At 42.8% G+C, this 27,467-nt stretch overlaps 1 protein-coding gene across 4 annotated transcripts in view; it reads left to right on the top strand.

The window, feature by feature from the left end:
• The window catches only part of LOC133542295 (disheveled-associated activator of morphogenesis 1-like), a 92,204-nt gene that overhangs the window by 42,704 nt on the left and 22,033 nt on the right, over positions 1-27,467 (top strand). For all 4 annotated transcript variants that reach the window (XM_061886292.1, XM_061886291.1, XM_061886290.1 and 1 more), the window contains 14 exons: positions 1,310-1,529; positions 1,610-1,699; positions 4,644-4,715; positions 6,710-6,804; positions 6,921-7,140; positions 9,806-9,919; positions 10,953-11,063; positions 12,928-13,031; positions 13,124-13,190; positions 15,616-15,733; positions 16,451-16,589; positions 18,925-18,983; positions 24,538-24,725; positions 27,447-27,467. The exon at positions 27,447-27,467 is cut by the window's right edge and continues 216 nt beyond it. In XM_061886292.1, the coding sequence (XP_061742276.1) occupies positions 1,347-1,529; positions 1,610-1,699; positions 4,644-4,715; positions 6,710-6,804; positions 6,921-7,140; positions 9,806-9,919; positions 10,953-11,063; positions 12,928-13,031; positions 13,124-13,190; positions 15,616-15,733; positions 16,451-16,589; positions 18,925-18,983; positions 24,538-24,725; positions 27,447-27,467 (1,581 nt within the window). In that variant the 5' untranslated portion in view covers positions 1,310-1,346. The remainder of the gene's footprint in view (positions 1-1,309; positions 1,530-1,609; positions 1,700-4,643; positions 4,716-6,709; positions 6,805-6,920; positions 7,141-9,805; positions 9,920-10,952; positions 11,064-12,927; positions 13,032-13,123; positions 13,191-15,615; positions 15,734-16,450; positions 16,590-18,924; positions 18,984-24,537; positions 24,726-27,446) is intronic.

Here is a 27,467-nt window from a genome sequence, read left to right as displayed (position 1 = left end):
CTGTGGCTCTATTCACCATTGCACTACTATCTTGCTAGCCTTTCCTGCTCTCGCGGACCGCTTAGATTTGGGAGATCAGCGTTTTGTTTTTGCGCCCACTCAGTAAAGGCATCACACGCTCATTGATTTTATCAACGTTACTCATTGCTGACGCTTTAATTTAGTGACAATCACGACAAAACCAACACGAAGCGAGCAAACATGAGTGCTGATATTGAATCCATCCATTTCCTTCGGCTTATCCGAGGTCCGGTCGCATGGGCAGCAGCTTAAGCAGGGAAGCCCAGACTTCCTTCTCCCCAGCCACTTGGTCCAGCTCCTCCCAGGGGATCCCAGGCCAGTCGGGAGACATAGTCTTCCCAATGTGTCCTGGGTTTTCCACGTGGCTAAACCTGCCCTAAACACCTCCCTTTGGGTAACATCCTGACCAGATGCCCCAACCACCTCATCTGGCTCCTCTCCATGTGGAGGAGCAGAGGCTTTACTTTGAGTTCCTCCCGGATGACAGAGCTTCTCACCCTATCTCTAAGGGAGAGACCCGCCACCTGGCAGAGGAAACTCATTTCAGCCACTTGTACCCGTGATCTTGTCCTTTCGGTCATAACCCAAAGATCATGACCATAGGTGAGGATGAGAACGTAGATTGACTAGTAGATCGTCCTTTACCACAATGGATCAAAACACTGATCCGCCTGTCGACCTCACCATCCACTCTTCCCTCACTCGAGGACAAGACTCCGAGGTACTTGAACTCCACCACATGAGGCAACATCTCTTACTCAACCCGAAGATGACACTCCATCCTTTTACGGGCAAGAACCATGGACTCGGACTTGGAGGTGCTGATTCTCATTACACGGCTGAGAACCGATCCAGTGAAAGCTGAAGATCCTGGCCAGATGAAGCCATCAGGACCACATTATCTGCAAAATGCAGAGACCTAACTAATCCCGCCAAAACGGATCCCCTCATCACCCTGACTGTGCCTAAAAATTCTGTCCATAAAAGTTATGAACAGAATCAGTGACTAAGGACAGCCCTCACTGGAAACGGGTCCAACTTACTGCCGGCAATGTAAACTAAGCTTTGACACGATCATACAGGGAGCGGACCGCCACAATCAAACATGGATGAACTTCAAATGTCGATGTACTGATCGATGTTAGATGGATTCATATTCCTGAATTTCAAGTTTACATTTTTATTTTCTCTCGAATAGGAAGACTATTCATGTGACTCGTTTTTAAACTCACACAAATAATGGTCAAAAGTAAAAACCCAATAAGCATCAACTCTGTTTTACTTTCAGTCAATACTTGTAATCAGACCAGACCTTGGCAGTGACCATGACTTCCCAGGGTCCGCATCGACACCGGCATATCCTTTCCACCTTATTTTCTTGCTGTTTCAAGAGTAGTGACCAACCGGAAATCACCCACTGCCATGATACTACCAACACTGCAGCTCTGGAGCCGAGCTTGCCAATGCCACCCCTTGAAGAGTTGGACTCCATGTTCACTGAGCTGGTGGTGAGTGCACACCCGGGTGTTGTGTGACATACTTCATAACAATTTAACTTTCTTCTGAACTTCTTTCTTCCGCCTCCAAGGATGAATTGGACCTCACAGAGGAGCACAGGGCTCGCATGTTTGCGCTACCGGCAGAGAAAAAATGGAAGCTTTACTGGAGTAAGAAGATGGTAAGAAGCAACACATGTGGCAATTTTCACCAACGTCGGGGGGGTTACCAAATTATTTGTGGACTTGTGTTTGTGTCGATCACAGGGAGAATGACACTGGTCCGACACTTTTTGCATATTCAATCAGTTAAATGGAATTACATCAACAAAAAGACATACTTACAGATGAGGTGACCTATACCGTGTACCATTTACTGATATGATTGGGAGCTCTGTATTTGGTCACAGAATCCTTTAGATCAGGGGTCGGGAACCTTTTTGGCTGAGAGAGCCAAGAATCCAAATATTTTAAAATGTATTTCCGTGAGAGCCGTATAATAACTGAACACGTGCATTTTTAAGTAAGACCAACATTTCTAGATTATAACAGGTCTCTTATTCTTTGTAATAACATTGTTATTCTGAAGCTAACTCTAGAGGGGGCGTGGCCTGCGGGACTGCAGCGAAGCGGGTTGTGGCCAGGACCAGCCTCGAAATCAGCAACAGGTGCATAGAAGGCCCAACTGGGCCTTTTTATCTAATTTATAAGCAGCAGCCAGGAGGGGAGACGGGGGTTAGGGCTGGAGCCAGAGTGCGAGCGACAACGAAAGAGGAAAAAGATAATTGCTGGAAAGCAACTGAGAGACTTGTTGAAAAATAAAAAAATATTGTAGCACTGAAACAGGCTCTCATGTCGGTGCTTGGTGGTCTGAAGATACCCCCAAGAAACTAACCGATATCAAATAAATCACTTCTTACCCTTATTGCAACTTCTTGAACAAGTGCGGTAGAAAAAAGGATGGATGGATTCAAATGCATGACCATGTTTTATATTTTGAACATTATTTTCAACAGTCTCAGCTCAGATTTATCCGAGAGCCAGATGCAGTCATCAAAAGAGCCACAGGTTCCCTACCCCTGCTTTAGATGATTATTATACTAAAGACATAAGCCCTTAGATAACTTCAAAGGTGCACATGTCCATCAAAAGCTCTCTCGAGAGTTGTGGCTCTTACCCCCATGACATCTGGAATCCAGGTTTTGATTTTAGAAGTGATAATAAGGCAACAATTAGCAACATCTAGTAGGAAGCCTTCACAGGTAGTAGAAGAGGATAGGGGTTGGAGGTCACCCGACTCAGACTGATCAAAGGAATAATGTCTGGAAAAGACTGACTGGCCAGACTGACCGGGCCCAAGGCTAGAACTACAAAGACTAAGGGTCTTCGTGTAAATGGTATTGTTGGCAGTTGTCCAAGAAGACATCGGAGGAGTAATCAGGCCCACTATTTCTCCTGGAACTTCAGTTCCAGTCTGAGGCTCGCTGAAACAAATAACGTTTTTTTGTTCGATGATTCCTCGTTGGCATCTTCTTGGCTCATCACTCATCACACGGCCATCAAATGTACAACACGGACAATTGAATACACACGTCACTACACTGTTTGGATCACGTGGACACAAGGGGACTGGGGCACTCTACATTAAAGTTGCATCCCTGCTGACTTGAAGTGTGAACCAGAGTTGCCTCTGTTGTTCCTCCCTCACATACATGCCTATATTCCTTTCCAATACTAAAGTCTATTCCATTAACCCGTGTCTTCTAGAAACTTTACAAAAATGTTGTGGTTGCTGCTTAGCCCTTTGAGAGTGTTCAGGGGCCTGTTTTATTTTTGTTGTATCAGTCTATCCGTGTTGGCCCTGTGATGAGGTGGCGATTTGTCCTGGGTGTACCCCGCCTTCCACCCAAGTGCAGCTGAGATAGGCCTCAGCACCCCCACAACCCCGTAAGGGACAAGCGGTAGAAAAATGGATGGATGGTTGATCAGTCGTGTAAAAAATGTTTCTTATCATTTCTATGCAGATGATATTCAAGATTCAGAGTTTCACTTTTTTATCTGAGTTCTTGGAATGCGTGTTCTGTATCAAAAACTGATTGTCCTCAAATTTCCTCCAAATTTATTTTAACAAAATGGAAACTTTGATATAATTGCTCTCGATAAAAAGATCCCCCAATCAAGAACTCCCTTGGTGCTCTGGTTGCATCTGTTAAAAGCAGCCTCAAAGACCTTGGGCTTGTGATGGATCAATCCAAGTCCTTGGAGGGTCTCTGTCATCAACTGACCAAAAACTGGTTTTATCCCCTGAAAAATATTTCTAAAGTGAGTAATTTGCTGTCAAAATTGGTCATTCACAGGTTCATTTCATCTGGTATTGACTATTGCAATTCTCCTTTAACTCTTCTCAACAAGTCAACTCTAAAGAGTCTTCAGACGGTACAAAATGCAGCTGCCAGACTTTGGACCAGTGCACCCAGACCAGTCAATATCACCCCCGTTTGATCCAGTCTTCAGTGGCTTCCAGTCAAATTCAGTTGAAGATTTTAGTCCTGACTTGGCGTGTGTTCCATGGTGGGGCCCCTCAGTACAGTACTGACTTCTTATGCCCCTACTCTTCAGGGTGCAGACTCCGGTCTTTGGGCCTAAGTTTTCTAAAGATCCCAAAAACCCATTTTAAAACCCGTGGAGACCTGGCATTCCAGGCTATAGCTCCCAGACTCTGGAACAACTTGCACCAGTCTCTTCGTGATCTTGACCGTGTTGACACTTTCAAGAATATATTTGAAATCTTCTCGTTTTAGTAAAGATTTTAGTTATTGCACCTTTTTACTATCATTTTTTATCATTTTTTAATGAAGTTGCCCCTCTTGTTTTCATTGAATTGTTGTTTTCCTTCACCTATGTTTTGTACAGCAAATTGACTTACTTACTTATCTCCTTCTAACTTCTTCCTGTTCATGTCTTCTAACTTCTTCTCTTATATTTTTTTCCTCTCTCTACTATTTCCCACATTGAATTATTTTGTGTTCCACTGACTGTACCATTTACCATTGTAGTTGCCACAAAATCCTGTTAGGTATACAATATTGCATGACTTTATGCCTAAAATGTGTGTTTGCATTTCAGGAAACGGAAGAAACTAAAACATCAACCAGCTGGCCAGAATATTATATTGACATGCTCCAAATCATGGCTGTTGTGAGTACAGTTTCATTTTAACCTCTTCATAGAGACACACTCTTTGAGACGACATGAATGATTGACAAAAGGGCATTACATTCCATCCATTCATCTTCTTCCGCTTATCCGAGGTCGGGTCGCGGGGGCAGTAGCCTAAGCAGGGAAGCCCAGACTTCCCTCTCCCCAGCCACTTCGTCTAGCTCTTCCCGGGGGATCCCGAGGCGTTCCCAGGCCAGCCGGGAGACATAGTCTTCCCAACGTGTCCTGGGTCTTCCCCGTGGCCTCCTACCGGTCGGACGTGCCCTAAACACCTCCCTAGGGAGGCGTTCGGGTGACATCCTGACCAGATGCGCAAACCACCTCATCTGGCTCCTCTCCATGTGGAGGAGCAGCGGCTTTACTTTGAGTTCCTCCCGGATGGCAGAGCTTCTCACCCTATCTCTAAGGGAGAGACCCGCCACCCGGCGAAAGGAACTCATTTCACCCACATGTATCCGTGATATTGTCCTTTCGGTCATAACCCAAAGCTCATGACCATAGGTGAGGATGGGAACACAGATCGATGGATAAATTGAGACCTTTGCCTTCCGGCTCAGCTCCTTCTTCACCGCAATGGATCGATACAGCGTCCGCATTACTGAAGACGCCGCACCGATCCGCCTGTCGATCTCACGATCCACTCTTCCCTCACTCGTGAACAAGACTCCGAGATACTAGAACTCCTCCACTTGGGGCAAGGTCTGGCAAGGGTGGCACTCCACCCTTTTCCAGGCGAGAACCATGGACTCAGACTTGGAGGTGCTGATTCTAATGCCAGTCGCTTCACACTCTGCTGCGAACTGATCCAGGGAGATCTGAAGGTTTTGGACGGATGAAGCCATCAGGACCACATCATCCGCAAAAAGCAGAGACCTAATCCTACAGCCACCAAACCGGATCCCCTCAACGCCTTGACTGCGCCTAGAAATTCTGTCCATAAAAGTTATGAACAGAATGGGTGACAAAGGGCAGCCTTGGCGGAGTCCAACCCTCACTGGAAACGTGTCCGACTTAGTGCCGGCAACGCGGACCAAGTTCTGACACTGATCATACATTACATCCATTACATTATTAGGTTAAAATGGTTTGTACTATCTCATCTTGTTCTCCGCTTCCTAATAACATACAATTTCAAATCATATGTTTAAAACCAACAATTAAGGGTGACCACTTACTCTAAACTGGAGCCTATGACCGCTGACTTTGGGCGACAGGCAGGGTACACCATGCACTGGCAGAGCCCAAACTACTATTTATATTTACCATCACACACTTTGATAATCTACAGTTTGCAAAAATCTAAAATGCTTTTTTTTGGAATGTGGTCTAAGGCCTAAGTATTCGGAAAAAACCCTCCCACGCACGGGGAAAAAGAAGCACTTCACATAGACACGCTGGAACAAAGATTCAGACCTTCAACCCTGTGCAGCCAATATGCTAACAGAGTGGCTTATAGGAGTTAGCATACTCACATACTTTATCCATCCATTTTCTACCGCTTATTCCCTTTCGGGGTCGCGGGGTTCGAGGGGGGCGCTGTCGCCTATCTCAGCTACAATCGGGCGGAAGGCAGCGTACACCCTGGACAAGTCGCCACCTCATCACAGGGCCAACACAGATAGACAGACAACATTCACACTCACATTCACACACTAGGGCCAATTTAGTGTTGCCAATCAACCTATCCCCAGGTGCATGTCTTTGGAAGTGCGAGGAAGCCGGAGTACCCGGAGGGAACCCACGCATTCACGGGGAGAACATGCAAACTCCACACAGAAAGATCCCGAGCCTGAATTTGAACCCAGGACTGCAGGACCTTCGTATTGTGAGGCAGACGCACTGACCCCTCTGCCACCGTGAAGCCCATACTCACATACCTTATACTTTTGTTAATTTATTATTTCTTGTCAGAGAAAGACTGTGTTGGATACTCACATACTTTATACTTTTGTTAATTTATTATTTCTTGTCAGAGAAAGACCGTGTTGGATTTGGAGGATAAGGAAGATCAAGGACGGCAAAAGGTTGTAGAAGGTCTTAAGACAGCTCTGAGGACACAACCTATGAGGTACGTCAACTTCATTTGTGTTCAAATATTGTTTTAAATGTATTTTCTGAGGATGAATTATTGTGTCTGATTTGCAGTAGGTAAGTTTGAATTCAATTCTGCTTGCTCTCTGCCAGATTTGTGACAACATTTATTGATTTGGAGGGCCTGTCCAGTATCTTGAACTACCTCAAGGCAATGGACTATGTGACAGCTGAGTCCCAGATCCACACGTCACTGATTGGATGCATCAAGGCTCTGATGAACAACACCCAGGGCAGAGCTCATGTCCTGGAACACAGCGAGAGCATCAATACAATTGCCCAAAGTCTTGCCACTGAAAACATTAAAACCAAGGTACAGTACATGGGGGCAAGAGCATTTACAAACATTGTACAGGAACAGAAGAGGAACAGTGATGGGTAGCCACTTACGGCGCCCCATGAAATATGGGAAAATGGTAGACGCTGGGGGAGTACACCTCAGACTGATTTTGATTCTGATTTGTTTCGTCTTAGCTGCACTGTCCTCGAGGAGAATCTTGAAGAAACAACTTTGCCATGTCTCAGCCAGGGAAAACAATTAAGATTAGAATTGTTATGTTTAAGCGAATTTAAAAAAAAATCTAACGTGTTACTCCGTCTATGTCTGGTCCTCAATTTCATCCTGCAGGGCAGACGCTCCGATGTTATACAAAATCACAAAAGTCTGAGTGCCCACAGTTCTGCCGGCATCCTCCAATCATATGTTGCAGCTTTAGGGTACTTTGAAGACTGCCAGCAACTTCTAATTTGTCGATACATCAGGACAATGCTTACTCTAATCAGCAGATGTCCTGTTATCATGATTCCAAAGGTAGATATCGTCTACGTCCTCAACTGAAAGGGTACCCAGGCAACGGCACTCCTCTTCTCCCTAAGTCCATCGTGTGTCCGGCAACAACTGTTCCAACAGGATAGACAAGTTCTCCTGAACCCGAGATCTTGTCAATTTTGTTGAGAGGCCAGTTGATCAATTCCGTGGTTTAGATTTTGGAGAGCAAGCTCATCCTGCCACAGTTCAAATAAAGTCCCTCAATGAATATGACTTTCTCTGAGCTCTGCAGAATGAGTACTGCCCTGATGAGTGATCTGAGAATGTTGTTGTGGCTTGTGCAGCCATTTGAGACATTTGTAATTAAGTCACTATATATGTCAACTTTGATTGATGAACTTTGAGTTATAACTGGGATGCTGCTCTGGAGCCACTGGTTGTCGACCACTCACATAGGGTAACGATATTTCTTACATAACGATATTTCGTTATATTCACGTCTTTTCTAAAGAAAATGCTACTCTTAGCTTTGTGAAGGAAACACACAAACAATTAAATAGTTTCCATTAAACACTACGTTTGTTAGGTCTAAGATGCGAGGCTGATACAGTAATAACTGCTTCAAAAACAGTTTTATCTAAAAGTCTATCAGAGAAGAAATGGCAAAGGTACTACAAAACAAAAAGTGTGGCAAAACGTCCAGGACAAAGCACCGGCATAAAACAAAGTCCAACTAAAAATGGTCTGGAGAGCATAAACAGGAACTTCCACAGCCAGGAGAAATGGAGAAAATTGCCAAATTCTCAACAGGTCTCTCTCGATCAAAGTCAATCAAAGTTCATTTATATAGCCCTTAATCACAAGTGTCTCAAAGGGCTGCAAAAGCCACAACGACATCCTCGGCTCAGATCCCACATCAGGGCAAGAAAAAAACTCAACCCAATGGGCTGAAATGAGGAAATCCCCCCAAACCCCTCTCCACCCCACACACACCCACCTGAGCGACCAGTGTGACAGACCTCATACTAAGCACCTCAAATGATTTATATTTATTGCTTAGGTTAGGGGTAAGTTCAAGGTTTTCATTGTATATTACTGCAACCCCTTCACCCCTTTTCAGGGGACGAACAATATGTGCATTCACATAGTTTGGCGGAGATGCCTCGTTAAGCAGGAAACATTCATCTGGTTTGAGCCAGGTTTCGCTGAGACCAATGACGAGGAATTGCTGTTAATGTTATCCGTAGTAGTGATATTAATAACCCTCTGTGTACCTCCGAGCAATCTGAAAAGCAGGGCAGAGTTTGACGGAACAATGGGAGGAACTCAACTGACAATACATTGAAAAAGAAACAAAAGAACCAACAAACATAATTCCCAAAACACAACAGTTTACATTATTCATATGACAACAACTACGCTCCGCTCATGACTTTGTCTTTACCACTGGAATGAAATCCATGGTTGGTTTTGAAAATGGTATGACATTTCCATCCATCCATTTTCGATCGTGTGTCCAAGGTACTGGAGCCTATCCCAGCTGCACACGGGTGGGGCACCTTTTTTCTGAATCTATTTTTTCAAGCGTGCTTGCTATAAGGTATATAAATAAACTATTGCAGTGAATTAATTGACTCATATTATGTCCAACATATGGTGAATGTTTATATTCAACTTGGAGGAAGCCAACCACCAGGTTTAAGTAAATAATGGTCCATAATAATTTAAGGAGCCCTAGTCGGACTTTCGCATGTGGACCGGGTTAACTCTCTCACGAGAAGAGGCAATAAATTCAGACTTCGGAATGCAAAAGCGATAGCGCCATCCTGGAGGAGAGACTCCTTGACTATCTTCACGTCAACTTTTCAGGTGGTTTTCCGGTCACGTACACACAAACATCTCCTTACATGGTCAGGTTGTAGGAATATATGACTGGTTCGGCTCCTCTAAGGTAGGAGTGCCTCTTTTTTTTTTTTACTTGACCTCCTCCAGGTACTGCAGTCCTGTATAATGATGCTATCTTATAATAAAGCAACTTTTGGTTCAGCGTAGGCGTCTCTTTTGATCCAACCGCACTGCCGTGTTGCCCTTCTACCCGTGAGGGGGTGACAAGACCAGAACTACACATCACTATCATGAAAGACCAATGAAGTGGAGACTTCTTTGTTGTACTCTTGAAATGAACGTGAGCTCCTTTTTGTGACTACAGGTTGCTGTCCTGGAGATTCTGGGTGCAGTGTGCCTGGTCCCTGGGGGCCATAAGAAAGTGCTGGAAGCCATGTTGCACTACCAGACGTTTGCCTCAGAAAGAACACGCTTTCAGGTTTCACTCTCTTTCTTTAAATACTGTACATCATCTCAGGTTTATGAGGTCTGCAATTTATTCCCTAACACACCTCTGCTCAAATGAACTTTTGTAGAACTTAATTTGAACCTTTTATGAGAAATCCTGTGTTCTAATTTTAATATTCGAATTAAATGTGATTATGTATTTAACTAATATGCTAAAACACAAAGTTAGTTGTGCCTACACTGGACTGGTTTTAGCATGTTCTTTACAAAGGGCCTGATCCCAAATACCATGCGCTATACGTAGTAGTTCTACGTGGGTAAATGGGTTATATTGGTGTAGCGCTTTTTTACCTTCAAGGTACTCTCAGCGCTTTGACACTACTTCCACATTTACCCATTCACACACACATTCACACACTGATGGAGGGAGCTGCCATGCAAGGCCCTAACCACGACCCATCAGGAGCAAGGGTGAAGTGTCTTGCTCAAGGACACAACGGACATGACGAGGTTGGTAGAAGGTGGGGATTGAACCAGGAACCCTCAGGTTGCTGGCACGGCCACTCTCCCAACTGAGCCACGCCATCCTGTTGGTGTTGGTACCACAAAACCCAAGATTTTGGAGGATTTGCATCAACTAATATTCAATTGAATAGACTGCAAGGACAAGATACTGAACGTTAGAACTGGAAAGCTTTGCTTAAAATATTAGCTCATTTGGAAGTTGATGCCTGCAACATGTTTCCAAAAAAGCTGGCACAAGTGGCAAAAAGACTGAGAATGTTGAGGAACGCTCATCAAACGCTTATTTGGAACATGCCGCAGGGGAACAGGCTAACTGGGAACAGGTGGGTGCCATGATTGGTTATAAAAGCAGCTTGCATTCATTCACAAACAAGGATTTGTGTTTTTTATAGGTAGTGAGGTCTTGGTCTTCACTTAAACAAAGCAGACATCTTTTCTGCTCCTCTAGCAACATTTCGTCCTTGTTCCGGGTCATATTTCAGTGCCGTTTCCAGTCGAAGGCTCACTCTTGTTTGAGGCATTTTCTGTTTGGCTCGCAGACTCTGGTGACAGACTTGGACCGATCCACGGGCCGCTACAGGGACGAAGTCAGCCTGAAGACCGCCATCATGTCACTAATCAATGCCGTGCTGAGCCAAGGACCGGGCGAGGTAAAGAGGCGTCTGTCGGTAGTTTTGAAAGAAAACACATTCTCTTTGCAACTCCGAACATCTTCTTTTGGCTTTTGGATCAATCAATCAATCAATGTTTATTTATATAGACCTAAATCACAAGTGTCTCAAAGGGCTGCACAAGCCACAACAACATCCGCGGTACAGAGCCCACATAAGGGCAAGGAAAAACTCACCCCAGTGGGACGTCGGTGACAGGGATTATGAAAAACCTTGGAGAGAACCGCATATGTGGGCAAACCCCCCTCTAGGGGAGACCGAAAGCAATGGATGTCAAGCGGGTCTAACATGATATTGTGAAAGTCCAGTCCATAGTGGATCTAACATAATAGTGAGAGTCCAGTCCATAGTGGATCTAACATAATAGTGAGAGTCCAGTCCATAGTGGATCTAACATAATAATGAAAGACCAGTCCATAGTGGATCTGACATAATAGTGAGAGTCCAGTCCATAGTGGATCTAACATAATAGTGAGAGTCCAGTCCATAGTGGATCTAACATAATAGTGAGAGTCCAGTCCATAGTGGATCTAACATAATAGTGAGAGTCCAGTCCATAGTGGATCTAACATAATAGTGAGAGTCCAGTCCATAGTGGATCTAACATAATAGTGAGAGTCCAGTACATAGTGGATCTAACATAGTTGTGTGAATACAGTCCATACTGGATCTAACATATTAGTGAAAGTCCAGTCCATAGTGGATCCAACATAACAGTGAGAGTCCATTGTCCATAGTGGATCTAACATAATAGTGAAAGTCCAGTCCATACTGGATCCAACATAACAGTGAGAGTCCAGTCCATAGTGGATCCAACATAACAGTGAGAGTCCAGTCCATAGTGGATTTAACATAATAGTGTGAGTCCAGTCCATAGTGGATCTAACATAATAGTGAAAGTCCAGTCCATAGTGGATCCAACATAATAGTGAAAGTCCAGTCCATAGTGGATCCAACATAACAGTGAGAGTCCAGTCCATAGTGGATCTAACATAATAGTGAAAGTCCAGTCCATACTGGATCCAACATAACAGTGAGAGTCCAGTCCATAGTGGATCCAACATAACAGTGAGAGTCCAGTACATAGTGGATCTAACATAATAGTGTGAGTCCAGTCCATAGTGGATCCAACATAATAGTGAAAGTCCAGTCCACAGTGGATCCAACATAACAGTGAGAGTCCAGTCCATAGTGGATCTAACATAATAGTGTGAGTCCAGTCCATAGTGGATCCAACATAATAGTGAAAGTCCTGTCCATAGTGGATCCAACATAATAGTGAGAGAGTCCAGTCCATAGTGGGGCCAGCAGGAGACCATCCCAAGTGGAGACGGGTCAGCAGCGCAGAGACGTCCACAACCGATGCACAGGCGAGCGGTCCACCCTGGGTCCCGACTGTGGACAGTCAGCACTTCATCCATGGCCACCGGACCTGTCCCCTCCCAAAACCCCTCCACTAGGGACAGGGGGGCAGAGGAGAAAAGAAAAGAAACTGCAGATCAACTTGTATAAAGAGGGGGTCTATTTAAAGGCTAGAGTATACAGATGAGTTTTAAGATGAGACTTAAATGCTTCTACTGAGGTAGCATCTCGAACTGTTACCTGTAGAACATTCCAGAGTACTGGAGCCCGATAGAAAACGCTCTATACACCGCAGACTTTTTTCGTAACACGACAATGGAGTTCAGTTCTGCTCTCATACAGTTCTCTGTTTACCTTCTAACTTGTCCGCCTTTTTAAGTGCTCTTTGGTTTCATCTTACACAGAATTTAAAGTCTGGCATTTGTCTACCTTTGTATGTTTTGTACTTAGTGTGCACATGCATGTGTTTGTGTGCGTCCAGACCAGTACGGAGTTCCGTATCCACTTGCGCTACGAGTTCCTGATGTTGGGCATTCAGCCGGTCGTTGATAAACTTCGCTCCCATGACAACGATACACTTGACAGGTACATCACCGCTCAAAGACCTTTTCAGCGTTAACATTGTTTTATCTACTTTCTCACATACTCTCTCACATGTTGTTGTTGTTGTTGCTCAGACATCTGGACTTCTTTGAAATGTTGAGGAACGAGGATGAGCTTCTGCTGTCCAAACGCTTCGATCTTGTAAGTCATGTCGGCAAATATTTTTGGATTTCTATGAAGTTTTGTATTACAACGTGACCTCCGACACACCTCAAGGTTCAATGCGTTGTCTTTGTATTCATGACTATTTACATTCTAGATCGTCACTGAAGGCATAAAAACTATCACACCTGTGGTGACTACCTCTTGAAGTTCATCCAGAGAATGCCAAGAGTGTGCAAAGCAGTAATCAGAGCAAAGGGTGGCTATTTTGAAGAAACTACCAATGCCAAAAAGCAGTGAAGTTGTCAGGTTGTGTAAATGGGAAATAAAAATCCTTTTCAACTTAGATTCAATTGAATAGACTTCAAAGAATAGATATTTGACCTACTCAGTGTCCGCCCTGAGATGGGTAGGTTGTGAGTTCAAACCCCGGCCGAGTCATACCAAAGACTATAAAAATGGGGGCCATTACTTCCTTGCTTGGTACTCAGCATCAAGGGTTGGAATTGGGGGTTAAATCACCAAAAATGATTCCCGGGCGCGGCCAACGCTGCTGCTCACTGCTCCCCTCACCTCCCAGGGGGTGATCAGAGGTGATGGGTCAACTGCAGAGCCAAGTTTCACCATACCTAGTGTGTGTGTGACAATCATTGCTACTTTAACTTAGTACTTTGCCTTTGATGTTCACACTGTTATTTTTTGCAAATATTAGCTCATTTGGAATTTGATGCCAGCAACATGTTTCAAAAAAGATTGAGAAAGTTAAGGAATGCTCATCAAATACTTATTTTGAGCATCCCACAGGTGAACGGGCTAATTGGGAACAGGTGGGTGCCATGTGTCATGATCCGTGGTTTGTGTTTTCTGTTTGTTTTTGACTCCATTAGTTCCTTGAGTTTGTTTAGTCACCATGGTTACTTATTATTTTCACCTGCCGCTTGTGTTCGTGATGCTCACCTGTTTGTAATCAGTAACATTATTTAAGCTTGCTCTTGCCAGTCAGTCGGTCTGGCTTCTTTGTTTGCGTCTCGCTACAGTTACGTAAGTTTTTGCTTGTCTCTCTTTTAGCCTTAGCTTCCGGTGCAATCGGCACCTTGTCCTGCCGGTTTGTTTTCTGTTTTGTACCTGTTTAGGGTTATTTTTTCTATCAAATCATGTTCCTTCCTGCAAGTCCTGTCAGCAGTCGTCCGTTTGCATCCTGAGAGAACAAACCCCGCATCACCATGCCACCAGGTCGTAACACCATGATTGGCTATAAAAGCAGCTTCATGAAATGCTCAGTCGTTCACAAACAAGGACGGGGTGAGGGTCACCACTTTGTCAACAAATGCCTGAGCAAATTGTTTAAGAACATTTCTCAACAAGCTATTGCAAGGAATTTACACTCCGTAATATCATCAAAAGTTTCATAGAATATGGAGAAATGACTGCACGTATGCGATGATATTACGCACCTTGGATCCCTGCATCCAAAAGCCACATCAGTGTGTAATTTCATTCCTCACGGCATTAAATTGTTGTCGAGAAAGTCACTTTTACTAAGTTGTTGTTCCTTCATGAGGATTTTACAGTCATTAGTCAGCCAGAGTCGTTGATTTACCCTTTTTCTGTTTTTCATCTGATTGCACCACTCGTATACTTAGTCTTGTTGAAATGGAGATATTGAACTATTACTATATAGTCAATTAGAGGGCCACACAATGTGGAGGTTTGAGGACCCTTGTCTTAGATTCATTTAAGATGGGTAGACGAGTTGAAGTCTCTCAGGGTCTTGTTCACAAGTGAAGGAAAGATGGAGAAGGAGACCAGCCGGAGAATCGGAGAAGCTGGGGCAGTATTGCAGTCTCTCTGCCCCACTGTCACTTGCCAGAGGGCAAAGCTCTCAGTCTACCAAGTTATCTACATTCCTACTCTCACCTATGGTCATGAGGTGTGGGTCATGAGCAAAAGAATAAGATCGCGGATACAAGCGGCTAAAATGAGTTTCCTCAGAAGGGTGGCTGGCATCTCCCTTAGAGATCGGGTGAGAGGTTCAGTCACCCGAGAGGGACCCCAAGTAGAGCCGCCGCTCCTTCGCTTGGAAAGGAACCAGCTTAGGTGGTTCGGGGATTTCGTGCGGATGCCTCACCAGCGTCTCCCTAGGGAGGTCCTTGTTGCACCTCCCACTGGGAGGAGACCCCGCGGCAGGCCAAGGACCAGATGGGGGGATTACATCTTTTCTCTGGCCCGGGAACGCTTTGGGATCCCCCAGGAGGAAGTTGCTAATGTTGCCCTGGAGAGGGAAGTCTGGGGGTCTCTGCCGGAGCTGTTGCCCCCGCGACCTGATTCCGGATACGCAGTTGAAGATGGATGGATGGAGTACAGAAAAGCAACTTTTAATGATTTTTTTCCAATTCAAAAGATCTTTAAAGCTCTCTGAAATGAGATCCTTGACAATGACAATGGTTTCTTCACCCGATCCCAGGTTCATATTGACACCAGAAGTGCAAGCCAGATGTTTGAGCTGATCAGGAAGAAGCTGAACCACACTGAAGCTTACCCGCACCTGGTCTCTGCACTGCAGAACTGTCTCATGATGCCAGGTAAGGTGGTCTGGACTTCTTCATACGCAGACGCAGACTGACGCCAGAACAATTGTATTCGGTATGCCAGTTGGCAACAGGATTTATCTCACGGGAGGTCTAGGAAACCTTAAAAACATCCAAGAGAATCAGATGTTCATGTACAGTCGCGATCAAAAGTTTGTAAAGAGCATAATGTCATGCAGCTCCATTTTTTGTTTCATCTGACCACAGAACTTTCCTCCAGAAGGTCTTATCTTTGTCCATGTGATGTCAGATGACACAAAAATGTTGCCGTTTGGCCACAATACCCAGCAATATGTTTGGTGGAGAAAAGGTGAGGCCTTTAACCCCAGGAACACCGTCCTACCTTCAAGCATGGTGGTTTTTGATTGATTGATTGATACTTTTATTAGTAGATTGCACAGTACAGTACATATTCCGTACAATTGACCACTAAATTGTAACACCCCAATAAGTTTTTCAACTTGTTTAAGTCGGGGTCCACGTTAATCAATTCATGGTAGTATTATGCTGTGGGCCTGTTTTGATGCCAATGGAACTGCTGCTTTAAATGGAACAATGAAAAAGGAGGATTAGCTCCCAATTTTTCAGGTAGAGAGTATTGGAAACTCAAGACAGCCATGACATGATGTTCTTTACAAGTCTATGTACACTTTTGACTGTGACTGTAACTTTGATTCTACGGTTGTTGTAGCTGCTGCCCTCTCTTCACAGTTAAACAAACCACAGCCATGAATCAATGCTGGGTGTTGTTGGATCGGATAGTTCAGCAGCTGGTTCTGCAGACAGACAAAGGCGGAGATCCAGATGTTGCTCCCCTGGCTGACTTTAATGTCAAAAACATTGTTCGCATGTAAGTAAGCATAAGTATGTTGTATCAAAATTCTGTGGTACCCTCTCCTTTCTTGGGGTTGCCAGATTCTGCATTTTTCTTCAGACGGCTCACCTGACCACTGAGTTGGTCTGCTTGGCCACGCCTGCAAGAACAGCTGATAGGCAACACGTCACCGTGGTCAGGTGACCCTTCTTAAGAAGAGTGCAGATGACAGTCGGAAAAAATCCATCGAATATACCGAAAATATTGTCTGACTAAAAGAACCTTTGCAAAGTATGCTATTAGGACTACGGCATTTAATTTGTGAAACCACAGCTCTCCCGATGAAACACTGGTGGACTGGTCAAAGCTATCCCACTGCTTCATTAGCAATGGCATCCAACAGCACGGGTCCTCATATTGTCCGAATAACACAAGTGGTTGAAACACCCATTTAAAGTTAAGTTAAAGTACCAATGATTGTCACACACACACTAGGTGTGGCGAAATCTGTCCTCTGCATTTGACCCATCCCCTTGTTCACCCCCTGGGCAGCAGCGGTGCCGCACCCGGGAATCATTTTTGGTGATTTAACCCCCGATTCCAAGCCTTGATGCTGAGTGCCAAGCAGGGAGGTAACGGGTCCCATTTTTATAACCTTTGTTATGACTTGCCTGGGGTTTGAACTCACAACCTACCCATCTCAGGGCGGACACTCTAACCACTAGGCCACTGAGTAGGTGCCTAAATGTCTTAAATGTCTAAATCTGACACCCAAATAAATGAAGCTGCATCAAGAACTCACTTCTCCCCACACCTCCAGCCATTGTTTGCTCAACCAAATCAATCCAGTTTTAAGCTCTAAGTCTACCCAACAAACTTATAAAACAGTTTAAAATATATAAATTAAGTACCCATGAAGGCAGCACGGTGTGTTAGGGGTTAGCGCATGTGCTTCACAATACGAAGGTCCTGCGTAGTCCTGATTTCAATCCCGGGCTCGGGATCTTTCTGTGTGGAGTCTGCATGTTCTCCCCGTGAATGTGTGGGTTCCCTCCGGGTACTCCGGCTTCCTCCCACCTCCAAAGACATGCACCTGGGGATAGGCCCCTCCCACTTCCAAAGACATGCACCGGGGGATAGGCCCCTCCCACTTCCAAAGACATGCATCGGGGGATAGGCCCCTCCCACTTCCAAGGACATGCACCTGGGGATAGGCCCCTCCCACCTCCAAAGACATGCACCTGGAGATAGGCCCCTCCCACCTCCAAAGACATGCACCTGGGGATAGGTTTATTGGCAACACTAAATGGTCCCTAGTGTGTGAATGTTGTCTGTCTATCTGTGATGAGGTGGCCACTTGTCCGGGGTGTACCCCGCCTTCCGCCGCATTGTAGCTGAGATAGGCTCCAGTGACCCCGAAGGGATTAAGCGGCAGGAAATGGATGGATGGATGTGAGGTTTTGTATTTGTGTTCCTAAAAATCAGACATATCGGGCCCCATAAAAATGTTTTTTCTCTAAATTTGGCCCCATGAATCAAAATAAATGCCCAGGCCTGGTCTAGCCTTTAACCTGGTCATTAAGCCAGCGCTACACGCAAGTCTAAGTCCATGGTTCTCGCCTGGAAAAGAGTGGAGTACCATCTCTGGGTTGGAGAGGAGACCCTGCCCCAAGTGGAGGAGTTCAAGTACCTCGGAGTTTTGTTCACGTTTGAGGGAAAAGTGGATCGTGAAGTCGACGGGCGGATCGGTGCGGCGTCTTCAGTAATGCGGACGCTGTATCGATCCGTTGTGGTGAAGAAAGAGCTGAGCCGGAAGGCAAAGCTCTCAATTTACCGGTCCATCTACGTTCCCATCCTCACCTATGGTCATGAGCTTTGGGTTATGACCAAAAGGACAAAATCACGGGTACAAGCGGCCCAAATGAGTTTCCTCCGCCGGGGGGTGGGTCTCTCCCTTAGAGATAGGGTGAGAAGCTCTGTCATCCGGGAGGAACTCAAAGTAAAGCCGCTGCTCCTCCACATGGAGAGGAGCCAGATGAGGTGGGTCGGGCATCTGGTCAGGATGCCACCCGAACGCCTCCCTAGGGAGGTGTTTAGGGCACGTCCAACCGGTAGGAGGCCACGGGGAAGACCCAGGGCACGTTGGGAAGACTATGTCTCCCGGCTGGCCTGGGAACGCCTCGGGATCCCCCGGGAGGAGCTGGACCAAGTGGCTGCTGCCCCCGCGACCCAACCTCTGATAAGTGGAAGAAGATGGATGAATGGACACACCCACCTTTCCAAATGCAGGGGTCTTTTCAAGTCATTCTTTTTTTGAGATGAAACATATGGGCATTCACTGTTTCTTCAACCCTTTTGTTTGAATCCACAGGCTGGTGAAGGAAAATGAAGTCAAGCAATGGAAAGACCAAGCAGATTCCATGACCAAAGGTAAGAAACCAACCACGTCCTGGTATCGAGAAGAGCTCAGAATAGTCGGCTTCTCTCACTTTGCTACGCTCTTCACACCCTAAGAGATGGACTGTGAAGTGTGAGCCCAGCAACCCAGGGATGTAAACTCACGTTGGTCGCCCAGAACTGGTTGGAAAGTTACAATGTCAATTGAGATCTTTGGCTTTTGACTCCGCTTTCCTATCACCGCTCCAATCCAATGTAGCGAGCACATTGCCGTGCGTATGTGTCGATCCCATGGATGCTTTGTGGCCCCAGCACCCACGGACAATGCCGAGCACCCAAGTGGGATTGATGGCAACTTTTGATCTTTAAAATAATTTTTCACAAATCAATCTTGTCGTTAACTTAGAGGCAAGTTTGATCTGTCTAACACAGGGGTGCCCATTACGTCGATCGCGAGCTACCAGTCGACCGCGGGGGGTGTGTCAGTCGATCTCCAGCCAGGCTTTTAAAGAAAATAGACCTAAAAATTAGTGATCATCAATCTTCACCAAGACGTCACTTAAATGACATTCACGGTACCGGAGGGTCTTGTGAGATGACGCTGGCTGCTGCAAGATCATTATTATGAAAATATGACCGAGAGGAATGCGAGAAACACTTTTTATTTCAACAGACTCTCGTGCCGTACCTTCCGTCAAAACTCTAAAGGCCGACTGCACATTTCCTATCTTCACAATAAAAGCCCTGCTTCATGCTGCCTGCGCTAACTAAATACAGAGTCTCGGAAAACTGGCGTGCACAAGCGATCCCTCAGAAAGCTGGCGTGCACATCACTTGTGCACGCCAGCTTTCCGAGACTCTTATTTTGTTAGCGCAGGCAGCATGAAGCAGGGCTTTTATTGTGAAGATAGGAAATGTGCAGTCGGCCTTTAGAGTTTTGACGGAACGGACGGCGCGAAAGTCTGTTGAAATAAAAAGTGTTTCTGGCCTTCCTCTCTGTCATTTTTTCATAATAATGAACTGGCAGCAGCCAGCGTCATCTCACAAGACCCTCGGGTGCCGTGAATGTCAATCAAGCAAGCTACGGAATTTGCCGCCAATGTTTTTCTTGTAAAGTGTATGGAAGCTGGATGAATTAGATGCCAAAAACCAACCACTTTCATGTGGTATTGTACAGAAAGGACAACTTTTTTTCTCCTCCATTTGAAAATGTGGGCGTTATCATCATTACTGTCTGATTCCAATCAATGCAAGTCATCAGAATCAGGTAATACACCAACTTATATTCTTGTCTTCGTGAAAGAAAGACATCTATATGTGTTACACATACTTGTATTATCATTAAACACATTTAACTTGTTTACAAAAATGTCTCTTTCATAAATAAATAAATATAAATGATATATATAAATGAGGTAGATCCCCTCGAGTTGGTCGATTGAAAAGTAGCTCGCCTGCAGAAAAAGTATGGGCACCCCTGGTCTAACATAATAATTAAGTCACAAATCATACAGTCTATATTAATCAAAACGTGCTCCCCTCCTCTAATGAACTAATGACACACTCATCTTGACTTTGAACACAATGCAGACGAGCGAATGAAGTTCATACTCAGTCAACAGCCATACATGTCACACTAAGGGTGGCAGTATGAACAACGCCCACACTGTCATAAACATGTGCCATATAGTGAAACCCCAATACACAACACTGTCTTAAACATGTGCCATATAGTGAAACCCCACTAAACAACACTGTCATAAACATGTGCCATATAGTGAAACCACACTAAACAACACTGTCATAAACATGTGCCATATAGTGAAACCACACTAAACAATACTGTCATACTGTCATAAACATGTGCCATATAGTGAAACCCCAATACACAACACTGTCTTAAACATGTGCCATATAGTGAAACCCCACTAAACAACACTGTCATAAACATGTGCCATATAGTGAAACCACACTAAACAACACTGTCATAAACATGTGCCATATAGTGAAACCACACTAAACAACACTGTCATAAACATGTGCCATATAGTGAAACCACACTAAACAACACTGTCATAAACATGTGCCATATAGTGAAACCACACTAAACAACACTGTCATAAACATGTGCCATATAGTGAAACCCCACTTAACAACACTGTCATAAACATGTGCCATATAGTGAAACCCCACTAAACAACACTGTCATAAACATGTGCCATATAGTGAAACCCCACTAAACAACACTGTCATAAACATGTGCCATATAGTGAAACCCACACTAAACAACACTGTCATAAACATGTGCCATATAGTGAAACCACACTAAACAACACTGTCATAAACATGTGCCATATAGTGAAACCCCACTAAACAACACTGTCATAAACATGTGCCATATAGTGAAACCACACTAAACAACACTGTCATAAACATGTGCCATATAGTAAAACCACACTAAACAACACTGTCATAAACATGTGCCATATAGTGAAACCCCACTAAACAACACTGTCATAAACATGTGCCATGTAGTGAAACCACACTAAACAACACTGTCATAAACATGTGCCATATAGTGAACCCACACTAAACAACACTGTCATAAACATGTGCCATATAGTGAAACCACACTAAACAACACTGTCATAAACATGTGCCATATAGTGAAACCCCACTAAACAACACTGTCATAAACATGTGCCATATAGTGAAACCCCACTAAACAACACTGTCATAGACATGTGCCATATAGTGAAACCACACTTAACAACACTGTCATAAACATGTGCCATATAGTGAAACCCCACTAAACAACACTGTCATAAACATGTGCCATATAGTGAACCCACACTAAACAACACTGTCATAAACATGTGCCATATAGTGAAACCACACTAAACAACACTGTCATAAACATGTGCCATATAGTGAACCCACACTAAACAACACTGTCATAAACATGTGCCATATAGTGAAACCACACTTAACAACACTGTCATAAACATGTGCCATATAGTGAAACCCCACTAAACAACACTGTCATAAACATGTGCCATATAGTGAACCCACACTAAACAACACTGTCATAAACATGTGCCATATAGTGAAACCCCACTAAACAACACTGTCATAAACATGTGCCATATAGTGAAACCCACACTAAACAACACTGTCATAAACATGTGCCATATAGTGAAACCACACTAAACAACACTGTCATAAACATGTGCCATATAGTGAAACCACACTAAACAACACTGTCATAAACATGTGCCATATAGTGAAACCCCACTAAACAACACTGTCATAAACATGTGCCATGTAGTGAAACCACACTAAACAACACTGTCATAAACATGTGCCATATAGTGAAATCACACTAAACAACACTGTCATAAACATGTGCCATATAGTGAAACCACACTAAACAACACTGTCATAAACATGTGCCATATAGTGAAACCACACTAAACAACACTGTCATAAACATGTGCCATATAGTGAAACCACACTAAACAACACTGTCATAAACATGTGCCATATAGTGAAACCACACTAAACAACACTGTCATAAACATGTGCCATATAGTGAAACCACACTAAACAACACTGTCATAAACATGTGCCATATAGTGAAACCACACTAAACAACACTGTCATAAACATGTGCCATATAGTGAAACCACACTAAACAACACTGTCATAAACATGTGCCATATAGTGAAACCACACTAAACAACACTGTCATAAACATGTGCCATATAGTGAAACCACACTAAACAACACTGTCATAAACATGTGCCATATAGTGAAACCCCACTAAACAACACTGTCATAAACATGTGCCATGTAGTGAAACCACACTAAACAACACTGTCATAAACATGTGCCATATAGTGAAACCACACTAAACAATACTGTCATAAACATGTGCCATATAGTGAAACCACACTAAACAACACTGTCATAAACATGTGCCATATAGTGAAACCACACTTAACAACACTGTCATAAACATGTGCCATATAGTGAAACCACACTAAACAACACTGTCATAAACATGTGCCATATAGTGAAACCACACTAAACAACACTGTCATAAACATGTGCCATATAGTGAAACCACACTAAACAACACTGTCATAAACATGTGCCATATAGTGCCTTTTACGCTTTGCATCTAGAACAATCCGGATGGGTCTTTTCCTCTTTGGTCCACAGTTTCCAAAAACCATTTGAAATGTGGACTCATCAGACCACAGAACACCTTTCCACTTTGCATCAGTCCATCTTAGATGAACTCGGGCCCAGCGAAGCGTTTCTGGATGTTGTTGATAAATGGCTTTGGGTTTGTATAGTAGAGCTTTAACTTGCACTTTCAGCTGTAGCGACCAACTGTAGTTACTGACAGTGGTTTTCTGAAGTGTTCCTGAGCCCATGTGGTGATATCTTTTACACATTGCTTTTTGATGCAGTACCGCCTGAGAGATCCAAGGTGCATAATATCAAGGCTTATATGCAGTGATTTCTCCAGATTCTCTGAACCTTTTGATGATTTTATGGAGCGTAGATGGTGAAATCGCTAAATTCCTTGCAATAGTTTCTTGAGAAATGTTGTTCTTAAACAATTTGCTCAGTGACCCTCGCCCCGTCCTTGTTTGTGAACGAGTGAGCATTTCATGGTATTTGCTTTTTGTCATGTCTGTGATCATGTTTAGTTGAAGTCATGTTCTCTTTAGTTTTTGGACACTCAGTTCCTGCTTTTTCACTCTCTTGTTTTGTCACCATAGCAACCATTAGTTTCACATTTTGAGTCACGCACCTGTTTTCACTAATCATGTCACCAGTATTTAAAGCGATAGTTGCCAGGTGGTCAGCCTGGAGACATTACCTCTGCTCACTTCATGCCATGCTTCTTCTGATACTCCTGCCTGTTCATAGTTCTAGTTCTTGCCGTGCCACGTAGGTTTGGTTTTTCCTTGTCACAGTTAACAAGTTTTGCTTCATGTTCATAGTTTCTGCTTTTGTGCAAGTTTTTGTTTCATTAGCCAAGTTTTTGTACTTCCGCCGTGTGCGCGCCTTTTGTTCCATTTTTTATGTAATAAATAAATATGTCCTTACCTTCACGCCTTGCCCGCTCCAACTTTCCTTTGCATTCCAGGAAAACAAACCCCCCAAAGTCTACGTATTGACAGTTTTATAGCCAATCATGGCACCCACCTCTTCCCAATTAGCCCGTTCACCCATGGGACCTTCCAAATAAGCGTTTGATGAGCATTCCTCAACTCTCTCACTCTTTTTTGCCACTTGTTCCAGGTTTTTGGAAACATGTTGCAGGCATCAAATTCCAAATGAGCTAATATTTGCAAAAAATAATGTTTTCCAGTTCCAACGTGAAATATCTTGTCTTTGCAGGCTATTCAATGGAATATTAGTTGAAAAGGATTTGTGGTATTCTCTTTTTATGTAGCATTTACACAACCTGACAACTTCACTGCTTTTGGCTTTTGTAACTCCAAGTCTAAATGTTCATTCAACTCTTCCTTCAGCAGCGTTAACACCATAAACATTCACTTTTCTGTAGATCATCAGGAGCTGAAGCAACGTTTGGAGAAGAAAGACAAGGAGTGTGCGAGCAGGAATAAGGAGAAAGAAGACATCGTGGCGATGCTGAACACCTTGAAAGACAAGCTGGTGCTGGAACGCAACAATCACACTCACGCCAAACAACAACTGGAGGAAATATCTGCTCGGCTACAGGAAGTCAGCTCCGTATGTTCCCAACACAACATTCTGACACCTTGAAGATCGAGTTAATGTTCTATTGCTGGCACCCAAAAATTGTACTCAAGTAAGAATACCGTGTTTCGAATTGCCGCCGGGGCGCTAATCAATTTAAAACCTCTTCTCACTCCGGCGCTTACCAGAGGCATGCAGTAAATTTAGGCCTGCGCTTAAAAATTTGAGTGTGGTGTAAGGATACAATCATTAAAAGCACATTTAATTTAAAAAAAAAACATTATTATGGTCTTACCTTTACTTATAAATGAAGTCCATGCGCTGCTCCTTCTGATCAAAAGCATCGATAACTTGTTTATAGAAGTCTTCCTTATCTTTCTTCAGTTTTAAAAGTCTCTCTGTGTCGATGGAGATCTTCCTTTATTACCTCCTGCTTCCATTGAAAGTCCAGTTTAGAAAACTGTTTTATTTTAGATATGTAATCCTCCATGTTAAAAGTGCAAGCGAGAGGAAAAAAATAAACGATCGCAGCTTGTTGTCACTTCTTCTGCAGCCGAGTAGTCGCAAGAAGGATCACTAGCGCCCTCTACCACCAGGAGGCGGGAGTCATTTAATGACTCATATTTGACACACGCAGCTACGGTATATTAATAAAACATAGCTGCTTACTGTTCTTTTTAGCATATTCAATAGCTTGGACCTTAAATCCTACTGAATAGCTCTTAATCTTCTTTCCTTTATGCGATTTCAAATGATTGAAATCAGCCTCCTCCATTTTGAAAATGATGACAGGTGAAGTGTCACTCATGACGTGACGAGTTTGACCCGGCGGAAATTCTAGACATGCGCTAATAAAAACAATATTTTGCGAAATGAGTTTGAGCCGGCGGTAATGCTAAGCTAATGTTAATCTCCCGTGTTTCAGCAGTGTTTTCCTTCCGTTGCCCTGGATCTCGACTGCCTGTATATATGTATGTATATATAAATATACACCTCGTCCAGGGTGTACGCCGCCTTCCGCCCGGATGTAGCTGAGATAGGCGCGACCCCAAAAGGGAATAAGCGGTAGAAAATGGATGGATGGATATACATATATATATATATATATATATATATATATATATATATATATATATATATGTATATGTATATATGTATATGTATATATATATGCATATATATATATGTATATATATATATGTATATATATATATGTATATGTATATATATATATGTATATGTATATGTATATATATATATATATATATATATATGTATATATATATGTATATATATGTATATATATATATATATATGTATATATATGTATATATATATATATATATGTATATATATGTATATATATATATATATATATATGTGTATATATATATATATATATATATATGTATATATATATATATATGTATATATATATGTATATATATATATATATATATATATATATATATATGTATGTGTATATATATATATGTATGTGTATATATATATATATGTATGTATATATGTTTATATATATGTGTGTATATGTATGTATATATATATGTGTGTGTATATGTATGTATATATATATGTATGTATATATATATCTATACATATATGTATATATATATATATTTATTTATTTTTATTTTTTTATTAATTTTTTTTTACCTCTCCAGCTACTCAGGCAAATCATATTTTGGATGTAGATGGTAGATGCCATTATAAACTGTACAGAATTTACTTTTGAAAAGAGCAGTGTGGTATACTTCTCTTGACAGGGGGGAATTGCGTGGATAAGAAGGGGTGAGACAGAGAGACAACAATAACAATAACAACAGAACAGCATCAGCAAATAGGATATGTACAAATATGAAATGAGGTGGCGACTTGTCCAGGGTGTACCCCGCCTTCTACCCGAAACGCAGCTGAGATAGGCCTCCAGCGACTCCCCGTGACCCGAAGGGGAAAAGCGGTAGGAAATGGACAGATGGACAAATATGAAAGTAAAAGTGATAGCAAAGAAGCAGTTAGTGAAATAAATAATAATGGAAAAATGACAATGAGCATTATTACACCACAAGTGGATCAATACAAATACCAATAGAAATGTCACTATTGATAATGAACAACACCAATAATTATTATCAAGAATACAATTCTTTCAAATGCAACAACACATTTATTTGATTGTTATGGTCAAATGACTTATATTATCAACAATACAATGGTTTGAAATGCAACAATACATATATGTCATGATTACTTGAAATGCAAAAGAAAGCAGATAAATGGAGGGGAAGAACATTAAGCTAACTATATTAACCTTGTGGATTGTTATGATAGAAATAATTCTATTTTAAACAATAAAATATTTTCAAATGCAACAATACATATATTTCATGATAACTTGAAATGCAAAAGAAAGCAGATAAATGGAGGGGAAGAACGATACGCCAGCTATATTAACCTTGTAGATTGTTTTGGTAAACTGACTTTCTATTATCAACAATAAAATTGTTTGAAATGCAACAATACAAATACGTCATAACTTGCAATGCAAAAAAAAAAAAAAAAGCAGATCAATGGAGGGCAAGAACGATAAGCCAACTATATTAACCTTGTAGATTGTCATTGTAAAATGACTTCTGTTATCAACAATACAATTATTTGAAATGCAACAATACATATATGTCATGGTAATTTGAAATGCAAAATGATTGCTGACTTATCGAATTGTTTACCATTTAGACATCCGGTGTGACTCGGAGA

The sequence above is a fragment of the Nerophis ophidion genome, linkage group LG24 (assembly GCF_033978795.1).
Source record: "Nerophis ophidion isolate RoL-2023_Sa linkage group LG24, RoL_Noph_v1.0, whole genome shotgun sequence".
NCBI classification, from domain to species: Eukaryota; Metazoa; Chordata; class Actinopteri; order Syngnathiformes; family Syngnathidae; genus Nerophis; species Nerophis ophidion.
This window is presented reverse-complemented; position numbering and strand designations above follow the sequence as displayed.